The following is a 21,977-nucleotide window of genomic DNA, read 5'->3' as shown; positions in this document are numbered from 1 at the left end:
CTATACATGTACCTTTATTAAATAATGCAGACATATTTTTTAAGTTGTAGTAACTTAAGGCCCACTGTGAAACAAAGAGAGTGTGTACGTGTTGGGTGTTCTGACCCTGAATACCATTCTCAATGGTGAGGGCATTTACAAAGCCTTGGGACACCTGAATTAACCAAGTAAGCCTTTAAACCCTTACAATGAAACATTAAAATTCAATGTGGCTATAATCTCTTCCTTACAAAACATGGACCCAAAGAGTCTGCCTTCAAGTATGGTTTCAAAAAAAAAAAAAAAGGCAGATGTATTATATTCACCACCCAGCTCTTCCCTATGACCACATAAAAAAACACAAATGAAAACTCACAGGCCCATTGTAATACATTGTACCACTTCTGAATGCAACACTTAGCTCAGGCTTACTACCCTGACAAATAAAGGAAAGCATTTTATGAAGCCAATTTAATTGGGAGGTGACAGAAAACATACAGCCATTTTCTTCAGCCTTATCATTGAACTGGCTTCAGCTCCAATCTCTGGCAAATCCCACTCAACAGAAGAAATTAACCAGGTCAGCAGAACAGGTGCTACGTTGTGTCTGTCAAGGGCCTGGCATCACCACAATTACTTGCACACAATGAAGCAGTAATCTTTACAGATCATCTCTCCCAAGAAGCATATTGGGGAGGGGGAGAAAAACTGAAGGGAGGAAGGCAGGGTCGGGGCAGGGGGGATGGTAGTGGGAAGAAGAGGAATAGGAGGCAAAGAGAAAAGGCAAGAAAAGAAAATGAATGTGCAGCTGCCTTGCGGCTCAGCAGATGTCGGGATGTGATGTACGAGGCTAGGATAAGCTGTCGTAGCCTGCTGCCAAAGAGTGGTAAGTGATTAAAGCCTGCACACTTCTAAGCACCATATTTAGAATCTGCAGGGTTTCGAGACTTGCACCCATTCCTTGCTGTGCTGCCAGATGTTGGCAACTGGTCCAGTTCCTACTGACTGTGCATGGATGGCAGCAGTTGGTACGGCAGCAAAGCAATCTGGAATGCTTCCGGAGATGCTGTACATTAACAAGTGTCACCCATCATTCACCTTTACAGAAGGCTGAAACAACTCCAATTTGCTGCCACTTCCCTCTTGGGAAACAGCCAAGATAAAGTTGCACCTGGCAGCCCCATTTGTTTCACTCAGGTGTTTCAGCTGCCTTGCTGACCTCTATTAGTTTAAGTTTTAATTTAGATTAACCCCAGCACCCCAATTAACCAGCAAGGGTAAAAGCTAAGATGTGACTAGTCATAACTGAAATCAGAATTTATCAAAGTTAAAATTATTAATTGGGATGAAGGGCCAATCAAGTAATACTATTTCTTTTTCAGCAGACCTCCAGGCCAAAAAAAAAAAAAAAATATATATATATATATATATATATCTTTCAGACTAAGGATTGCCAGTAGAAGCAACTTCCCCCCCCAGTAATTTCAGTTTATTTTATTAAGCCTATTTAATTTATGATGCACTTTCCATTGAACAACATACACTTCAATTAATGAAGACGGGAATATTTTTGATTGTCTCCCATGATCTCACACAATTATACAGCATTAATATCCCATATCAGGTACTTCCTTAGACACTCTAGAACAAAACAGAATCCCCTACTCTTCTGACAAATGGATATAATAAGAGAAGAAAAGGAAAAAAGAATCAGGACCTCTGACTAGGAACACCTGGGGCCACATCAATCCTCTTTCCTATACCTTCTCATCATTACTTTTGAGACTTACAGCAATAATTTTATTGAACATCACAGAGTGAACAGCAAGATTAATAAAAAGTCTCTCTTTTTTTTTTTTTTTAGGGCAAAACCAGAGGCATCCCCAATATAGAATCACTTGTCCTACTTGCTTCACAGGGTAATTTTCCTAAGTTCCTTCCTTCGTATTCCATATACTACACAGTACTGTCGTCATAGCTAAACCTCCAACAAGCACCTGTAAATTCTTCGGCAAAATTTAACACTAAAAATTCAGCAGAGGAAAAAAAATTCACCTTGATAAAATAATGGCTCAATCAAAACTGGTTTATCACTGCTGAGCAGCATCCTCAACTCTCCAGAGCTAGAGGGTACATCCTAAAGCACATTTCATTAAGAAGTATGACTTAACAAGAGACCCAGGATTACAGGAAATTATTTTAGTTCTTTAGAACAGCCCAGGTGTTTAGTCTACCTTAACGGTCACCACCATCATCAAAAAGAGCAGCACGACAGCAGATCACAGCGTCAGGGAAAGAACGGGGGAAATGTTTGTGAAGAGATATTGAGAACGGGACTAGATTTCAATCTCTAGCAATTCTTTCTGTCTTCAAAGCACTACACTATTATTATAATCAACAGTAGCAGACAATCTCAATAAATATAAATACTTAACTGATGTGAACATGCACACATACACAGAAGTTTTAAGAGAATAGACTTAATAGGTTAATAGAACCAGAAGTGCAATTCAAGAATTCTGGGATCCCGGCCCTTCAGCTCCATATCCTTATCTAATAGTAATAGGACAAGAAACCAAACAAACAAACAAAATCCTCCATTAACATCATCAAAAGCTGCTGAGAGAGAATAAACCACCTGATGCAAAGAAGTTGAAACTGTTTTACAAATAATTCACACTCTGCATCAACTAACAACGTAGCTGTAGCTATATTCATTTCAAAAGGAAAAATATAAAAGTAAAGCAATAAATCCAGAACTACACAGTAAGTCAATTCTGAACACTAGAGTTCTAACTCCCTATCTGACTCTATCCTTCCAAAGTAAGCTATCTTTTGGTCAGAGAATTCTATCAGCTGTTTTAAAATGCTAAAGCCTGATTTATAACTAAAGAAAAGAGTGTAAAAATCATACCTGGTGGTAAAAGTCATCATCATCAAAGATTTCTTCATCCACGTCCTTCAGGTGGGCACTGGCAGGGGCTTGAGGAAGGATCTCCTATATCAATGAGAAGGAGTGAATCCCAATGAGGTTACCAAAGTAATTCAGCTACTATAAATAATGTGTATAACAGTCAAAGCACTATTTTCCTTAAGATATAAAAAGCTCTTCAAATCAAAGAACAAGGATTTCCCTAGTGGTGCAGTGGTTAAGAATCCACCTGCCAATGCAGGGGACATGGGTTCAAGCCCTGGTCTGGGAAGATTCCACATGCCACAGAGCAACTAAGCCCATGCACCACAACTACTGAGCCTGTGCTCTAGAGTCCGCGAACCACAACTACTGAGCCCTTATGCCACAACTACTGAAGCCCACGTGCCTAGAGCCCGTGCTCCACAACAAGAGAAGCCACTGCAATGAGAAGCCCATGCACCACAACGAAGAGTAGTCCCCGCTCGCCACAACTAGAGAAAGCCTGCGCACAGCAATGAAGACCCAATGCAACCAAAAATAAATTAATTAATTTTAAAAAATTGAAGAACAAAAACAATGCAATTGAAAAATGGGCAAAACATTAATAGGCACTTGACAGAAAAAAAACACAAGCAGTCAACAGTTATATAAAAATATGTTTAATCTAATTCTAATTAAATACATGCAAATTAAAATGAGAAGACACCATTTTTCACCTCTAAAACTGGCAATCTTCAGTAGGAAAACACAGCTGGTGGGATTGGAAATTAATGCAGCCTTTTTGAGGCAATTTTACAACATCTATCAGGATTTAAAATGCATACTCTCTTTGATTTAACATTTCCACTTCTAGAAGTCTATCCATATGTTCACACAAATACAAAAATAAAAATGCTCAGGAATGTTTCCTATAGCACTGTTTCTAAAACTAGAGACAACATAAATATCCGCTGTTCAAATAAGTTATAGTACACATCCATACAATGGAATACTCTAGCCATTAGGAAAAATGAGGTAAATCTCCATGTAATGACATGGAAAAGTATCTAGAATAATTAAGAAAGTTGTAAGATTTTACATATAGTTTATAACATTTTATATATTTATACACACACACATATATATATCCAACCCATTTAGTTAAAAAAAGACAACCATATTTTTATAAGTGCGTACGTGTTATATGCGTGCGTGCGTGCGTGCATGCGTGTGTATTTATATATACAAATAGAAAATACCTGAAAGTGTGTTACAACTATGAACATTGGTTAAACCTGAGGAGTGGAGTTTTTAGACTAGGGGGAATTTTACTTTTCATTTTAAATTCTTCTGAACTTAAAAAATATATTAAGTATATATTCCTACTATAAATAAAAGAGTTTCCTTTAGACAGAAGAATCTGCCTATTTCAATTCTGGATCCTCTTCTGGAGCGTCTAAACATCCAAAGGAAAGCCTAAAGTACACGCTTGCTTCGATACTGGCATTTCTAAAGAAAAAACTTTAAAACTGAATTTAAAAAATTGGATTACAGGGCTCCCCTGGTGGCACAGTGGTTAAGAATCCGCCTGCCAATGCAGGGGACACGAGTTCGAGCCCTGGTCCGGGAAGATCCCACATGCCGCGGAGCAACTAAGCCCGTGAGCCACAACTAATGAGCCTGCACACTAGAGCCCGTGAGCCACAACTACTGAAGCCCACATTCCTAGAGCCTGTGCTCTGCAACAAGAGAAGCCACTGCAATGAGAAGCCTGCGCACTGCAACGAAGAGTAGCCCCTGATCACCGCAACTAGAGAAAGCCCGTGCACAGCGACAAAGACCCAACACAGCCAAAAATAAATTTAAAAAAATTTATTTAAAAAAAAAAAAATTGGATTACAAATGCTTCCGTGACCAGACTCAGATCAAACTCAAAATTAAGAGAAGGCTACACACAATAATAGCTTTATTTTTTAAAAACTTTCCCCTCCCACATATTCTCAGTTTCTCAACAATCTAGGAAAGTAGTGCTTTTTTCCCTTTCTTTCACTGACTTCTTATACCCAGAGGAATACCTACAAGGAGATGATAAGATTTTTCAGTTAATTAGCCTCCTAGAAACTGCTCCCATAATCACCATGCATCACAGTTCTTACCGGCTGTCCTGGCAAACTCTCTGGGACAGGCTGGGCTGCCGGCTCAGGTTTGCCAAGAACTCGGTAGATAGAGCGCTTGGTCTGTGTCCTTCGAAGTAATCTTTCTTTGTCCATCAGAATATGATCAATCTGAGTCAAGATTGAACGTTCAAAGGCACCAAAACCCTGCAACAACATTAACCAGTGTCAGACAACATGGAAAGTCTCTGCTGAAGGCAGCTATGTTGGTTTCCCTATTTTTCTGTGTCAGCAGAGAAACAGACAATCCTCCTTCCAGGAGGGACTTTCTGTTAAAGACTGAGTTTGTGAATGGTTCTAACTGTTCTCAGAAAAAAAAAAAAAAATTAGTCCCTAAGCAGGTCATATTAGTTTCCTATACCCACAGATTAACCTCTGCTCCTTTAATAATAATTGTTTTAAAGTCCATTTCTTTAAAGTATTTGTATTTCCAACACTTACAAGACCACAACTTCTAGAATAAAATACTTTTTCTAATAAAGTTGAAATCCCACGCTTGAATGGTATAAACCCCAATGGATTAGGGTTAGGGTTAGCGTTAGGGTTCAGTAAATTTTTCTACAGAAGTGACTGATTACTATGACACTGAGGCATCATCCATATAAGGGAGCTGTACTTCCAATTTCTCACAGCTGCTTCAGGTTGCCATGACCTGCTTTACACACATGAGTGCACACACTTGCCTTCCCCAGTTTTCCAGAAGCCAGCTTGGTCTTATCATGCCACTTCTGGAGCGTACGGTTCCTGTAGACAGTGAAGTCGGCGAAGCGCTTCGCTATGAAGCTGGGGTAGTCCTCAGTCTCCAGCTTCCTCTTTGCTGGGGCCCTCCTCTGCTGCTGCTGCTTCTCTTCTATGAGCTCTTCATCTTCACTGGAAATCTCCTCCTCACTGGAAAACCAGTAAGAACACTGAGTCCAATGTAAATAAACGTTACCTAAATAAAAACTTAGGCGTGCGACTTCCCTGGTGGTGCAGTGGTTAAGAATCCGCCTGCCAATGCAGGGGACACGGGTTCGAGCCCTGGACTGGGAAGATCCCACATCCCACAGAGCAACTAAGCCAGTGCGCCACAACTACTGAGCCTGCACTCTGGAGCCCACGAGCCACAACTACTGAGCCCTTGTGCCACAACTACTGAAGCTCACGCACCTAGAGCCCATGCTCCGCAACAAGAAGCCACCGCAATGAGAAGCCCATGCAACTGCAACTAGAGAAAGCCCACACGCAACGAAGGCCCAATGCAGCCAAAAATAAAATTAATTAATTAATTTTAAAAAAACAAAAACAAAAGAAACCTAGGCCCACATGCAGTCAAGAGTATTTGGGCTTTCCCTATGCTGTCTGCATCTTAAATAGCACGGGAGACGTGAGGACGGCTTTTTTGTTGTTGTTGGAAGAAAACATTCGTGAGGTCAAACAAAAATTCATGTATCTTTTAAAATAAATATAAAAATAGGCGGTTTCAAAATATTTTTTAAAAAGTAAGCCAACTATAAAAATAAATGAGGTTGTTAAAAACATTATTAGAAATGCACATGAACCAGGCCTATACTGCTACAGGAGGGTCTTTAAAAATTAAACATATAATCATACTTTTATGACCTCAATCCCCAAATCAATAAGGGAAATATGTCTCCCTGTAACCAACTACTCAGGAAAGCTGAGTAATATTGGTTGAACCAAACGAAGAGAAGCAGAATGTGAAGAAAACTCAAAGAGGTAGGCCACAGAATCCGAGCTAGGCTGTAATACCCTCAACTGTGTGAGAGAGCACTAGAGCCTACAGCTACGGAGCCAGCTACACTGCCTGGACTACCGACCCCAGCGCACAGGAAGTGCTTACTAAATGTGAGCTCCTTTCCTTTGTCATTCCAACTAATTCAGTAGAAGGGTATGGAGCAGAGGGGAAGCCCAACGGAAAACAACAGGCAGGTACCCTATGAAGAAGGCTCAAACAAAGGGGGGAGGTAGAGGAGAACCTTCATCAACTGTGATAATTTCAGGAAGGGAAAAAATGTTTTCTTCTGCTATTTCCTGAAATTTTTCCACCCTTCGCAATAACTGCTTCTTCCTTCACTGAAAAGTCGACAGTTGTGACTGGCAATTCCATGTATGGGCAACAAAGTGCTTCATAAACATTAATTAAGCGTTCATGTTAAAAATGTGCTTTCACCTGTAATCTCACTAGATCGAAAAAGAAGGCAAGATTTTTGCAGAAGCTTACAAAGAAGCTTAGGCACAACTATGCATAAAAATCCAAAACCTAATTCCCAATTTATGTGTCATCCTGGCCACCAATTAAACGTAAGAGGCTCTTTCCATTTTACTAACATTAAGTCCGGTATCTGCCTGGAAAGGACGTGACTTTCTTTTCCATAAATAATGGGAAACCATTCAGATGAAAAGAAAATAAGCAATTCCATAGTTTCATTCCCTCCTTACCTTTCTGCTTTGGGCTTTGTCCCATCTACTAGATATCTAGTGTCTGGATACTGGAAAAGCAACTCTTCCTGAAGATCTACCAATGACCTCAACAATGCTTTAAGTGCCTTGTGACCTGGGAAATAAAGCAGAGGGAAGGAACAGTTAATTATCTACAGTTCTCCAAAGTAGGTGATGCCTATGACGCTGGATTCCTGAGCAGTACTGGCCGAGGGGGTGGGCACAGGGTACGCCGGGACTGAAAACTCTCTGAAATACAGAATTCCTGAAAGGAAATAATAACAGTGCTCCAGGAAATAATAACAGTGCCTACCTCACAGGGTCGTTGTGAGGAACAAGCAAGGTAACAATGTGTAAGGTACTTAGAAGAGCGTCTGCAGTAAACTGTGAGTTCTTAAATTTAATAAGTTTGACACACTCCTTCCCTGCCTGTCATCATAACCAATAATTTTTTTCCTTTGGTGTTTCTTTCTCAGATATTTTTCTGCAGGTTACCCATTGACCTCTTGGATTAGCCCTTTACTGATCAACTCCTTACGCAATTCCTTCTCTTCTGAAGAGCACAGCTTAGTCCTGCGGTCCCTACCACCACCACCACCACCACCCTCCCCCAGGAGATCTCCTTTGCCTCTGGTGTGAGCTACCACCTCATTCATTCAATCTCCCAACACATACCCTTAAGGAAGGTTCCAGTTCACGAATAGAAACCCAAGTTAATGATTTACTGTTTGCAGTACAGTCATCCCTCGGTATCCTCAGGGGATTGGTTCTAGGAGCTCTCCCCCAGGATAACGAAACCCATGGATGCTCAAGTTCCCTATATGAAAGGGCCTGGTATTTGCAAGTAACCTACACGCATCCTCCCACATACTTTAAATCATCTCTAGATTACGTACAACTAGTACAATGTAAATGCTATAAAAATCGTTGTGAATACTATGTAAATAGTTGCTAGAGTGCTGCAAATTCAAGTTTTGCTTTTTGGAACGTTCTGACATTTTTTCTTTCCAAGTATTTTTGATCCAAAATTGGTTGAATCCGTGGATGCGGAACCCAAGGATATGGAGGTTCCGTTGTACTGAACTGTGTATTAAAATTTTGCACACCAAGAATATGTTCTCACCTGATTCTCCTCACGACCAAAAGGATGCACGTGTAATAAAGCTGGTCAGGATTAAGTTTAAAGTCTATGACCAAGAACTTTCAGAATAAAATCTGGCCCTCTGAGAACCAAACTCTTACCTTCTTTATCAGCAAAATCCTACTAAAGGAGCTAAATAGACATGGATAACAACTACTAGTTAAGTTTTGACAGCACTCAGACATCTCGCTTTATAATCAAACTTTCCCATTTCCAGCAACTGCCAAGAAAATCTTCACATGGATGCTCCATCACTCCCTCAAACACCATGTCAGAAACAAAACTTTTTTCTTCCAACCTAATACTTCTCCTTTGTCTGATTCTCTCACCTCTGTCTAATGTTTTCACAGGAGATCACTGACATTTTGGAGCCCTTATTCAATATATTCAGTCAGTTGCTAAATCCTGTGGTTTCCATACTTCCTATCACTAACAGTTGTCCATCTGTCTCTGGCTATGCTTCGATCACTCCTTCCCACTTTCCTTTAAGTAACTGTAATCTTCTCACAAGCATCCTTACTCTCATTTAGCAATCCCTACATTCATTTTTATTTTATATTCTAGACTAACTTCAGCCCACACGAACTTCAGTTTAAGTGATTTTTATGAATTTGATTCTATCTCTTCTGCTTCTACCTTGTGCAGCATGAGTAGCTTCCTCACTATTTTACATCTCAACCTGTTTCATCAATGGGACACCAACACATGACTCAGACAAGTTCTCCAAACAGATCACACTGCAGCATTCCATTTCAACATATGGCTAAGAGCTTACCTGAGAAAGCCTCCGCGGATTGGTCAGAAGGAACTCAATAACCCAACAGCTACTTTGCATTCCTCCAATAATCTCCGTATAAGACTATACAGGGACTTCCCTGGTGGTCCAGTGGTTAAGAATCCGCCTTCCAATGCAGTGGACTTGGGTTCGATCCCTGGTCAGGGATCTAAGATCCCACAGGCCTCGGGGCAAGTAAGCCTGCACGCTGCAACTACCAAGCCTGCATGCCCAGGAGGCCACGCGCCACAACTAGAGAGGAGCCTGAGTGCTGTAACTAGAGAAGCCCGTGAGCCACAATGAAAGATCCCGCATGCCACAACTAAGACCCGTCGCAGGGACTTCCCTGGTAGCACAGCGGTTAAGAATCCACCTGCCGGGCTTCCCTGGTGGCACAGTGGTTGGGAGTCCGCCTGCCGATGCAGGGGACACGGGTTTATGCCCCGGTCCGGGAGGATCCCGCATGCCGTGGAGCGGCTGGGCCCGTGAGCCGCTGAGCCTGCGCGTCCGGAGCCTGTGCTCCGCAGCGGGAGAGGCCACAACAGTGAGAGGCCCGCGTACCGCAAAAAAAAAAAAAAAAAGAAAGGACTATATAAATACAACTTGCTTATTTAAATGTAACAGAAGATCCTTGACCACATCTTTTCTAAATTCCACATTCTAATACTTTTATAATCAGTACATATCCACATCACTTGGGGGGACCTGCAATACCTAAATATTACCTGAAAAAAATCCAAAATGCCTTGTGTTCTAAACCCAGGTTCTCAACCTGTTACTCTGAATCTTAACAAAACAAACAAACAAAAAAACCTTTCCACCAAATATAAAAATAAAAAGTTACTCTCATGAAGAAGAAAAAAGTAACACAATTATTCTTCGGACAGTTTTGGGGAAATGGATTAGGCACAAACAAGATGAGAAGTAGGCAAGAAGAATAAAAAGAATAAAGATATAATCATTTTAAAGAGAAGAATTACTTTAAATGTGCTAAGTGTGTAACTGGGATAATGCAAAATTATGTATATGAACATGTAAATTTTTAAAGTAATGAGGAAAGCAGAGAATACAAATAACTACAAATATTAGGTTACCACAAATGATCATCTATGAAAAGAGCTGAATATTATAAACAGAGATTCCATATAGCTAAGGTTCTGAGAGTTATGTTACAGCCAGAACCTTAAGAAAATAGAAGAGACACTAATACTTGGAAGGAAGCCCATGAAAACGCCGAAATCTCCTCTCATCCAAATTCTGTGCAAATATGAACCATTGTTTTTACCTCCTTTTCTAGAAACAGCTACATCTTGAGAGCCCATGTTCTCCAAAGTGAAACTACAAATCAATTTTGGATTTGCAAAGTAGTCTTCAAAATTCCCAAGCCTAAACCTTGAAAATATTAGGCTATGTGAAATAAGTCAGTTGCAAAAGGACAGATACTGTGTGATTACACTTACATGAGATATCTAAAAAAATGGTCAAACAGAAAATAGAAGGGTGGTTACCAAGGGCTGGGGAGAGGTGGGAATGAGGACTTATTGTTTAATGGACACAGAGTTTCAATTTGGGATGATGAAAAAGGTTTTGAAATGGACAGTGGTAATGGTTGCATAACAATGCAAATGTACTGGCTACTGAACTGTACACTTTAAAATGGTTAAAAATGGTAAATTTTATGTCATATCTATTTTACCACAATTTTTAAAAACACCTTAAAAAAACCCTAAGACCAAAGTAGTAATAATTCTACCATCCCAGTCTATCTCTCTACAGAAAAAAATCGTCTACATTCCTTCAACCTGGAGCCTAGTCCAAAAGAACAATGGAATATTATTCAGCCTTAAAATGGAGAGGAGGAAAAAAAATGGAGAGGTGGGCTTCCCTGGTGGCACAGTGGTTGAGAGTCCGCCTGCCAATGCAGGGGACACGGGTTCGTGCCCCAGTCCGAGAGAATCCCAGATGCCGCGGAGCGGCTGGGTCCGTGAACCATGGCTGCTGAGCCTGCGCGTCCGGAGCACAGGCTCCGCAATGGGAGAGGCCACAGCACTGAGAGGCCCGCGTACCGCAAAAAAAAACAAAAAAAAGGAGAGGAATTCTGACACATGTTACCACATGGATGAACGTTGAGGACATTATGCTAAGTGAAATAAGCCAGTCACAGAAGGACAAATCCTGTATCATCCCACTTATATGAGGTACCTAGAGTAGCCCAATTCATAGCAACAGAAACGGTGCTTGCCAGGGGCTGGGGCAAGAGGGAAATGGAGAGTTGTTGTTTAATGGGTATAGAGTTTTAGTTCTGCAAAATCAAAAAGTTCTGGAGACTGGCTGCACAACGATGTGAATATATTTAGTACTACTGAACTGTACACTTAAAACAGGATGGTAAATTTCACATTATGTGTCTTTTTACCACAATAAAAAATTATAAGAACAGGAAAATCAAGTGCCTGTCCCTTTCTTCCTCTAGGTACCATGTGTCCATGATCTAAAATATGAGATCAAGAACCATGCAGGGAAGAAGCTGCAAAGCAGTTCATAATGTTTATGGCTGCTTGCCCCCAACAAGCAAGTCATAATTTGACTCTCTAATGTAACATAACCAAGAATTCTGAAAACGTCCAACAAAAAGACTACTACTTTTAAGGGCCACTTTCAAGTAGCTACACAAGCCCTTTTTTTTTTTTGTTCAAGTCAGTTTTTAAAAATCCATCACAGATATATTAGACAGCATATCAATCCAACAAGAAAGCAGAGCGCCAATATCAGTAAATCAAAGTGTGCCTTTCTGTTAATACTCTCTCATATGTTCTCATTTTATACACCCCTTCACCCAGTCAGAAAGTAGCCCTAAAGTATTTAAGCTCCATTCAGGGATAGCACCACCATGCATCAAAGTGTCAAGAGACCTACCAGAGGTGAAATCTGCAATTCTGTGCTGCTAACCACCAAAAAAAAAAAAAAAAAAAAAAATGTTTATCAAAGTCAAGTCACCAGTGGCCAACACATGGACAACCTCCTGCGAAGAGATTTAGAAGCCAGAGCCCAATTCTCGTTTCTCTGTGATATTAGGGCCACATCTCCTTCTAGTAAAATTTTATGTAAAACCTGAAGAGACGATGAGCAATCCTCTGCTGGTCGCGGTAGGCCTCCTGGAAGACACAGCTGACGAGGATGAGGAAAGACTCTCTCCCAGAGGCTCAAATCCAATAGTGAATTCTTCGCAGCCAAAAGCCAAACCAAAACAAGCAACTCTCTTTAGCATTCATATAGGGCTGAATTCTATTTGTTCAACCCTATGAATGTGAAAGGGAATGGAATCAACAGTTTCTAGTTCACCTCTAGCTTTTCTCCCAATTAGCGTCAGAGTTAAAAATTAACAAAAGCTGCAGATACTTTCTTCTTGTTCAAACGAACAAGCCCAAACAGTAATACTGACAGAATTCGGAATTATGATACAGTGGAGCCTTCACGTAGTTCTTTGTTGAAGAAGTTAGGGCACCTGGCCACAAAACAAATGGCGACCGTCAAGGACATATATGCTTATTTTGTCTTACATGGTCCATTTCCAGGGGCTTTTCCCTTAAGAGGAGATTAAGAAGGACCTATGCCTCACCTTATTACCAAGATTCAACCCAAGCACCTGGGCACTGGCTTTAGGAATAATTTCCCAAGTAGAGAATAAAAAGAAAGAGTACTTTACTAAGGGTCAGGAGCCCTTTATCCTAACTGACACTATCACCAACTAGTCATTTTCCACTGAGTGGACCAATTTAATCTCTTCAAGTCCCAATGGTCTCATCTATAAAATGTAGATAATCCTTTGCCTGCTTATCTTACAGAATTAAGGTGAAAAATAGCAAATGCTTTTATATATTAAGGTATTCTGCCAATTTTTTTAATGCTGTAGAAAGAGAAAGTACATTACTATCACAAAATCAGCGTCTTTCCCATGGTGAAAATCTCTAGCTCTGCCTGTTCTGATCTACAGCAATAGGACTGAACTAGTATTCATACATTCCTATATTAAGTATTCATTTACATGCTACCCATATGCAAGCATTCTATATATAAAATGTCACCAATCTAAAAACCATTTTCACTTAACAGCTTTATTTTTTTCCCTGATTCATCTAGGCTGTTCGATGTAAACAAAATTGTAGGCAGAGAATAAGTTTGGACATGGGCACACAGTTCATTAATTAGATTATAAGCCAATAAGTAAAACTTCTGGCAAGGGGATGGAGGGCAACGGGAAGAGCAAATGTATAAAGTAAAATAAAGCTCACCTTATCGGTTTTTAAATATCCACACCATTATTTTTTAAGTAAATATGCAAACATACAATTATTTATGTGCAAGTAATATAAACTCCCACATTCCTATTACCCCAGATATATACATTGAGGTAGAATATACAGATCGCAAGAGCATTTTTTTTTTTTTTCTTTCCTCCTTCTAAAGTAACTCTAGGACTGCAGCTAAACTATAGGTCAAAAGGACACACGATATACTGGCCTGAGAACAATACTTTTCATTCAAATCCATACAAGCCTGCCACTTGCAGCAGTCATCCCCGGCAATTAATCCCCCAAGAAAGACGTTTGATTAAATCTTTTCAAGCAAATCCTTTGCTTTGCTTTTGTTAGTTCACTTCTTGTCAACATCCATTAAAATATGCCTTTAATTCTCCCACAATCTTAAAAAACACCGATTCCACTGTCTTCAACTTTAATCAACTGTATGGCCGGCATTTTTCATTTCATAATAATGTGCTGCTTGGAATTCAAGAGGCAGGCTCAGCATCAATCATCTGGTAAGAATTTTTCCACTGCAATAAATATGCAAATGAGGAGAGCCAGTCAGTCGTATTTCAGGCCCGACTTGCTAGTGTTTTAAAAAAGACACAAATTTATTAATTGCCGGTGGCCAGAGGAATCCTATTACTTTGGGCATTGATTACAAAGCTGTGTGAGTGATTATTGTGCAACTCGCGGGCTACCCAGGCATGAGGAAAAATTATTAAAGCAAGGCAGAGATTATCAACTCGGAATAACAATAAGCCTTAACATTTAGGCCCTAACTTCTTCAACAAAGAATTACGTGAAGGCTGCACTGTATCATAATTCCGAATTCTGTCAGTATTACTGTTTGGGCTTGTTCTATATTCCCCAAGCAGGATGGCGTTACCAGTAAGAAAGAGCACTGCAGGTTACAAATTCCTTAACACCCACTGTGTGGATGAGTCGCTATCATTTCCAGTGTGGGTGCAACTAGAATTTTTATATATCCATGTAGGTATACACATACACAGGTGTGGGCACGTATATAACCCCCCGATTTATTAGAGAAACAGATGTACTCTTAGGAGGACCATATTTCGACTGGAGCAGTAGAAGAAGTTCTGTCCCACTGTGTTGGTTGGTTGTGTGAACCAAAAGTAGGATCTTTTTTTTTAATGGTACAAAATCACCACCAGGATAACTTTTCCAAAGCAGAGTGTGGGGACTTATATTCTAAAATCATGACAACTAATCCAAAAGCAGACTTGGGTTTTCCGACCTCAGGGAGCCCCATGGTAGAAGGCATGCAGTCTGTGCAGGGGTCTATGAGGAAATGATTTGATGGGCTAATTCTGAATGCAAAGTATTTTTGTGAGAAACATTCAGCCTAAGACATATTAAATCAAGTAAGAAAGAGGACTCAGTGGACAAAACTTATTTTTTCTCTTAAGAGAATGATGTAGGGAACTGGGGAGTAAGTGGAAGTTGAAATAAGGGAGAGGTGAAGAGACATAGGATAAAATATGTTGGGTGAGCCCCCTCACAGAAAGAAACCAAAAGGAAAAATCCTTCCCATTTTACATTACTGTTGCACTAAGTAACATGATAGCGTGCATTTGAGTTCTGTGGAGGGACATCCCACTCAAGCTGTAATTTCTGACCAGGTATGAATGTGTAAGGAAGGGAAAAGAAGTGCAGAATTTCTTAGGTTTCCCTGAATACTCTCTCAAATACCTTGATGAAGTGTGTCAATAAATCCTTAAAAAGCCCTACAGGACACAGCAATCTAACTGATCAATGTACTTCCCGAAATCCACTAGCTACCTTCCGTTTCACAGTTCCTAGACAACCTCCATTGTTCCAGAGTACTTGCCTGAAAAGGGAAATTTATTTTTTCCCTTTAAACAGAAAGGGTAAATGCTCAGAGCACGAGGTACTTAAAATCCAAGTTTATTTACCACAGTAATTGCTTAAACTGTCTAATATAGGAGTTACCCTGGGAGAGTGGAGATACTTTCATTTTTATTTGATATACTTTTGAACTGTTTGAATATTTTATAAGCACATATTACTCTTACAATTTAAAATGCTATTAAAGTTTAAACTCTGAAGTAAGGGAACTTGTTAAAAATAAAATTAAAACCACAATCCAAGTAACCTTCTCTTTCATATAAAATAGTCTGATCCTTTCATATTAAAAAGCCTTTAAATAAACAGGTAGTGAACTGTCCTGAACCAAGTGCCCAAACAGGTAGTGAACTGTCCCGAACCAAGACCCTATACGGTATGGGTCTGGAAATGGGGGTTCCCATGCAGTTAATCCTTCCTCTCTCAGTATCCTTCACAGCATCGCTACAACACATATTGTACTGTGCATGTTGTAAGCAGCTTGAGATACAGACCTTGTCCTGCCACTCTAGCAGCCAACACATCACTTGGGCCATAAAAAGTACTCTACAAATATTTCAGTTCCAGAGAATTGATGCCCAAGTCACATGACGGAACATCTAACTACACTATCATTTCCAAATCTAAATGCTGACAAGCAAACAAAATGTGGACTCCCTATCTGCTACCTTCAACAACTGTGTATCCTCAACAAACTGACCTTTTGTTAACAGAAGCAAGGTAATCAAGCTTAACTTTTTCCTTATTTGAACACGCCAACTATAAGATGTATAGGCTACTCCTAAGAGTCTCAAAACCACTGTATCAGATTTAAGAACTTACAAACATGAAAATAATTAACAATTTTTGTTAGGCATGTTACAATGCATTCTCATGAAAACAGTCATTATCGCCACTTGGATAAACTGAGGCTCAGAAAATAAAAGATTATTTTATTTGCGTTCCTTTTAATATTAGTGAAGGTAAGCACTGCTTATTCATCAACACAAAAATGAAACACGTTGAGATGTTGCTTTCATGTAGAAACATTTAAATGATGCTTTAAAAGTGGTTTACCTATCTCCACACCTTGCTGTGAGCATCCTGAGGCAGGGACTGAACCGCTCACCTCGGTATACTGGGTGTTGGCAAGCGGCAGACTCCACATTGTTGAATGAATAACTGAATATAAATGACATCCTAATATTCTTCCTGGCATGTGCTTTTTGTGTGTGCATTTCAAATCTCCAAAGAACTAACTATAAGTATAGTACCAGTATTTATTTATATAACCCCTTTAAGAAGAGGGAAACAAATACTGTGGCCACAGAGCTATAGCCTAAGAAAAAAACTATTACCACTATTAAGATTTAATAGCTAACACTTATCAAGGACCTACTAAGTACCAGACACTAGCCTGAGCACTTTTCATGTAGTAACTCATTTAAATCCTCACAACAATCCTTTCAGGTACATACTATTATTACATCACCATTATACAGATGAAGAAAATGAAACACTACTACAAGCTTTAAAAAAAAACTGCACGTTTTTCATTTTCTAGATCAATGTACCCTTATGGGACATGTATCAAAACTACCTGGAAAACGAAATGAAATTTTCAATTCCAAAAAAATGACAAAACTGCCCTCCTCAATACCATGACACAATAAAAAAACACTAGTGAGGGGACTTCCCTGGTGGTCCAGTGGTTAAGACTCCATGCTCCCAATGCAGGGGGCCCGGGTTCGATCCCTGGTCAGGGAACTAGATCCCGCATGCTGCAACTAAGACCTAACACAGCCAAACAAATAAATAATTTCAAAAACAAACAAACAAAAAACAGTAGTGAGTTTCTGTTAAAATGCTATATCTGAATTTGGTCCTCACACTTGAAAAAAACAAAGTGGAGAAATTAAAGAAAGCCCAAATCATACGGATGGAAGGCAGGTCCTGTAAGACAAGATAAAAGAATATTTGCTTAACCCGAAAAAGAAAACGTTAAGAAATGGATTAATAGTCTCCAAAATTCAAATGGCCAAATACATCCAAAAAAAGACGCTTAGCCTTACTTAAAAAAAAAAAAAATTAAAACAATGTGATACTTTTCTGATAGTGCTTGATGCTGGCAAGAATGTGAAGGGGCACTCTCCATACACAACTGATAAGAGTTAATTAGCTCAAGGGATCCTGAAAGCAATCTGGCAAAAAGTATCAAAATTTCACAAACACATACCTCCTGACCCAACTATTCCACTTCTAGAAATTAATTCTAGAGAAATAATCAGATAAGAAAGCAAAGAGGTGGGTACAAAAACATTATTTTTTAGCATTATTTATAATAGGTAAAAACAGCAAACATCTTAAGAGCCCATTTATAAGGTATTTAGCCAAATAACTTTCTGGGCAGCTGTTGAAAAGGATAAGTATAAACAGAATTTGGTCTGAATACACTAAACCACAAATACTTTGGGGGATAACTGAAGTAATCTGAATATGGAGTGGACATATTACTTAGGACTGTTAGGAAGTATTGATTTGGTTAGAGGAGATGACAGTGTTACACAGGAAACACTCTTACTTTTTAGAGCTATTTATAGAAGTATTTAAAGGCAAAATGACATGATGATGAGTACTTTAAAATACTTCAGGAGAAAAAATGAAAACAAAGATAGCACAGTATTTTTTTTAAAGAAAGAACAGGTGGGCTTCCCTGGTGGCGTAGTGGTTGAGAATCTGCCTGCCAATGCGGGGGACGTGGGTTCGGGCCCTGGTCTGGGAAGATCCCACATGCCACGGAGCAACTGGGCCCATGAGCCACAACTACTGAGCCTGCGCGTCTGGAGCCTGTGCTCCGCAACAAGAGAGACCGTGATAGTGAAAGGCCCCCGCACCGCGATGAAGAGTGGCCCCCGCTTGCCGCAACTAGAGAAAGCCCTCGCACGAAACAAAGACCCAACACAGCCAAAACTAAATAAATAAATTTTTTAAAAATCCTTCCCTAAAAAAAAAAGAACAGGTAAGACATATTTATTAACATGGGAAGATGGTTCTAGTTCAACGTATCCTTATGATCTCATTTACAGTTTAAAAAAAGGTTAAATTGACATAAATACCTAGAAGAATATATACCAAACTGCTAGAGAGAGTTCTCTCTGAAGAGCACTATTAATAGAAAGGAAAAAGAGGACTTTCACCATCCATGTTACATATTTCAGGATTAGGTCAGGGGGAGGGGGATAATTAGTACTGTTTGAAAAAATTTTTTTTTTACTACAAACTTCACTTTAATAATTTTTTTAAAAAGCTGATTAAGATTAAATAAATATATTCAAGAATACAGAGAGGTCTTCTGAAGTAGATATAATTCTTCCTGTCAACAGAATAATCAAACAAAAAGACAGATTAAAATAAAGGCAGGAGAAATTAGAAGTAGCCATACATTTGATTGACAAGAAGATCACCCATCCCTAGAACTAATTTAAAATTTTCCCTGTATGACTCACAAAAGAAATACGAAAGACCAATAAATGTAAGGAAAAAATGTTTACCCTCGTTAAACACTGGGGAATGTAAATTTTTTAAAAATGCAAATTAAAAGAAGCAGAAACCATTTTCCACCTATCAAAGTGACAAAGATGAAACAAAATTATAATATCCAGGGTTGACAAGGATAAGGGAAACTGACATTCATATAAAAAAGATGAAAATGTAAACTGATCCAGCTTTTCTGGAGGGCGACTTGGCCATACACATCAAATGCCTTGAAACTGCATATCCCTAGAACACATACTAATTCCACACCTAGAAATTTATTTTATGAAACAAAGTTATCACAGATGTGAGTAAAGATTTACTAACAATAATGTTTACTGCATTATTTATAAAAATGAAAAACTGGAAACAATCCAAATGTCCAACAATAAAGAACTAGTTAAACTACCCATATGATGGAAAGTCTCTGCTGCCATTAAAAATAATGCTGTAGAACAATATTTAATGACATGGAAAAATATTGATGATCTCTGTTAAGTAGAAAAAAGCAGACTGCAAAACAGAATATAGAATATGGTTCCATTTTTGTTCTAACTACACACCCACAGAGGGAAAGAAAACCAGAAAATATTTACACCATACACCAAAATATTAAAAGCACATAACTCCAGCTGCTGGGACTGAGGAAGATTATCTCCTTACTTTCCCTTGGCCATTTTCTAAACTTTATATAATGAATATGTAGCACATTTATAATAAGAAAAACACATTTTTATCTTTTTCTTTATCACTTAAAAAAAGTCTTGCCTGCCTATAGGGGAGGGACCAGATCATCTGATCCCCCAAGGGCCCTTCTAGCTCTCTTACTGAAAAAGCAGTACGCAGGAATGATCTTTAGAAAAACTGAAGGATACATTTACGACTCACACTCTAAGCCTTCTGTTTTACAACAAATTCATCTCCATATCTCTCCTGCCTTCATTCCTTTAAGCTTTGGCATTTATTCCATTTCTTTATTCCCTCATACTTTCTTTAAAGGGAAGATTTTAAAAAAAAAACAAAAAAACACAGATTAAGAGTAGTTCAGACTATGTGCATAGTGATGGCCTAGAGCAGTGGTTCTGAAGCAAAGCAGACGTCATACTGGCCTTGCCTCTAACTGTGTGGCCTTAACCAGGTTACTTAACCTAAGACTTGATTTCCTCTTCTGTACAACATAGTTATCAGCCAGCCCCTATTTCACAGGCTGCCATGAGAACTAAATGAGACATTCGTAAAAACTTAATACAGTGCATGGGGAGTAGTGCCAACTAACAAATGGGAGCTATTTTTATTATTTTTAGAGGATAGTGGCATCCTGCATTGTACTTGCTCAATAAAATACCAAGATAGAAGTAAATAAACCAACCCGATTCTCAAAAGGTCACTTCTGATTTCTTTTCCCTCGTGTTCTTCTACCGCATGGGCCTTACTGAGGACACGGGAAATGCTTTCTAATCACTCGAGTTAGCACATTTGTCTCTGCCCTCTTCCAAACCCCCACCACTGCTGACATTCACGTAGCATAGATTATGTGCCTCTTAAGGACGAAAGAATCTTTAAGATTATCTGAACAGCCCCTCTACCTATAAAAATTTTCCTTGCATGAAGCAATATGAATAGCTAGTAAAAACTCTTCTCAAAATAGTAGCATTTTGGACTTATACAGAAGCAAATTTATTCAACTGCCTCAAGAAAAACAGAATCTGGGAGATTTGAGACTAAACACCAAGCAAAACAATCAATATTACATGAGATCAAATGAAAAATTACCAAAGAACTCAAACGAAAGTGTAGTCCAAGCATAACAAACTTTCAAAGCAAGTAATATGGGCAAATTTATTTGGGGACAGGTAATAAATTTAATAATTATAATAATCAAGAGAGAATTATGTCTAAAGGTATCATGACATACTGACTTTCTCTAAGATAATTTATAACTAACATAATAATAGCCTTTGCTTTTATTCCCCACACCTCCCAATCTCCTCTCCTTGTCAAACTTCCATTAAAGCTTAATGGAGGGCTTCCCTGCTGGCGCAGTGGTTGAGAGTCCTCCTGCCAATGCAAGGGACACAGGTTCATGCCCCGGTCTGGGAAGATCCCACATGCCACGGAGTGGCCGGGCCCACGAGCCATGGCCGCTGAGCCTGCATGTCCGGAGCCTGTGCTCCACAACGGTAGAGGCCACAACAGTGAGAGGCCCGCATTACCGCAAAAAAAAAAAAAAAAAGCTTAATGGAAAAATATATATAGTGGAAGAAAATATATATTAAATATATTAAAATATCTGGAAGAATACACTTCCATTGTTTTCTCTGAGAAGGAGGTATGGGGATTTGGGAAAGTGGAAGAACTTTCACATACATCTCTACTGTTTATGTATTTTTTTTACAGTGAAGATTTTATATATACCTTTATATATAAAGATTTTACATATATATTGTAACGGAAGAGTATAAGGACAAATTAAATTAAGTCCCATAAAAGCCCTAGCAAGTTTCATAAATATCAGGGGAAAAAACGTCTCCACTCTTTCGAAAAATGCTTTGCAGCTTCTCATGGTATTTTTAAAGATGGACTAGCTACTGTTGGGAAAATACATTATGAGTAGGTAAGCATTAGCCATGGTTGAAACTGGAAAGCAGGAACCTGCTAAACCAGTGATCTGATTTCACATTTCCAACTGCTTTTATACCATCTAACATATCAAGATGGGGACCACCTCCAGCTTTGACCACGGCGTCCAAAAGAAATGGTAACAACCCAAACACTTTGGAAAGTCATTTCATGAAAAAGAAACTCACAAAAGGAATATTATGAAACAGCATACTTGACATAAGCACAGGGGTATGCTCTTCTAGAT

The 21,977-nt window shown here is 39.1% G+C and overlaps 1 protein-coding gene across 6 annotated transcripts in view; it reads right to left on the bottom strand.

Moving 5' to 3' along the window:
- AATF (apoptosis antagonizing transcription factor) overlaps window positions 1-21,977 on the bottom strand; it is a 106,768-nt gene that overhangs the window by 62,445 nt on the left and 22,346 nt on the right. For all 6 annotated transcript variants that reach the window (XR_016388976.1, XR_016388975.1, XR_002641832.3 and 3 more), the window contains exons 5-8: window positions 7,489-7,603; window positions 5,730-5,934; window positions 5,029-5,193; window positions 2,894-2,977 (exon numbers count right to left, since the gene is read on the bottom strand). Coding sequence is in view for 3 of the 6 variants with exons in the window: in XM_022552703.2 (XP_022408411.2) it covers window positions 2,894-2,977; window positions 5,029-5,193; window positions 5,730-5,934; window positions 7,489-7,603 (569 nt within the window). In the remaining 3 variants the exon portion in view is untranslated. The remainder of the gene's footprint in view (window positions 1-2,893; window positions 2,978-5,028; window positions 5,194-5,729; window positions 5,935-7,488; window positions 7,604-21,977) is intronic.

Source organism: Delphinapterus leucas, chromosome 19 (genome assembly GCF_059928025.1).
Source record: "Delphinapterus leucas isolate spDelLeu-1000000601 "Yukka" chromosome 19, BTC_Dleu_Yukka2, whole genome shotgun sequence".
NCBI classification, from domain to species: Eukaryota; Metazoa; Chordata; class Mammalia; order Artiodactyla; family Monodontidae; genus Delphinapterus; species Delphinapterus leucas.
Note: the sequence above shows the minus strand (reverse complement) of the source record. Positions and strands in the feature narration are given on the sequence as shown.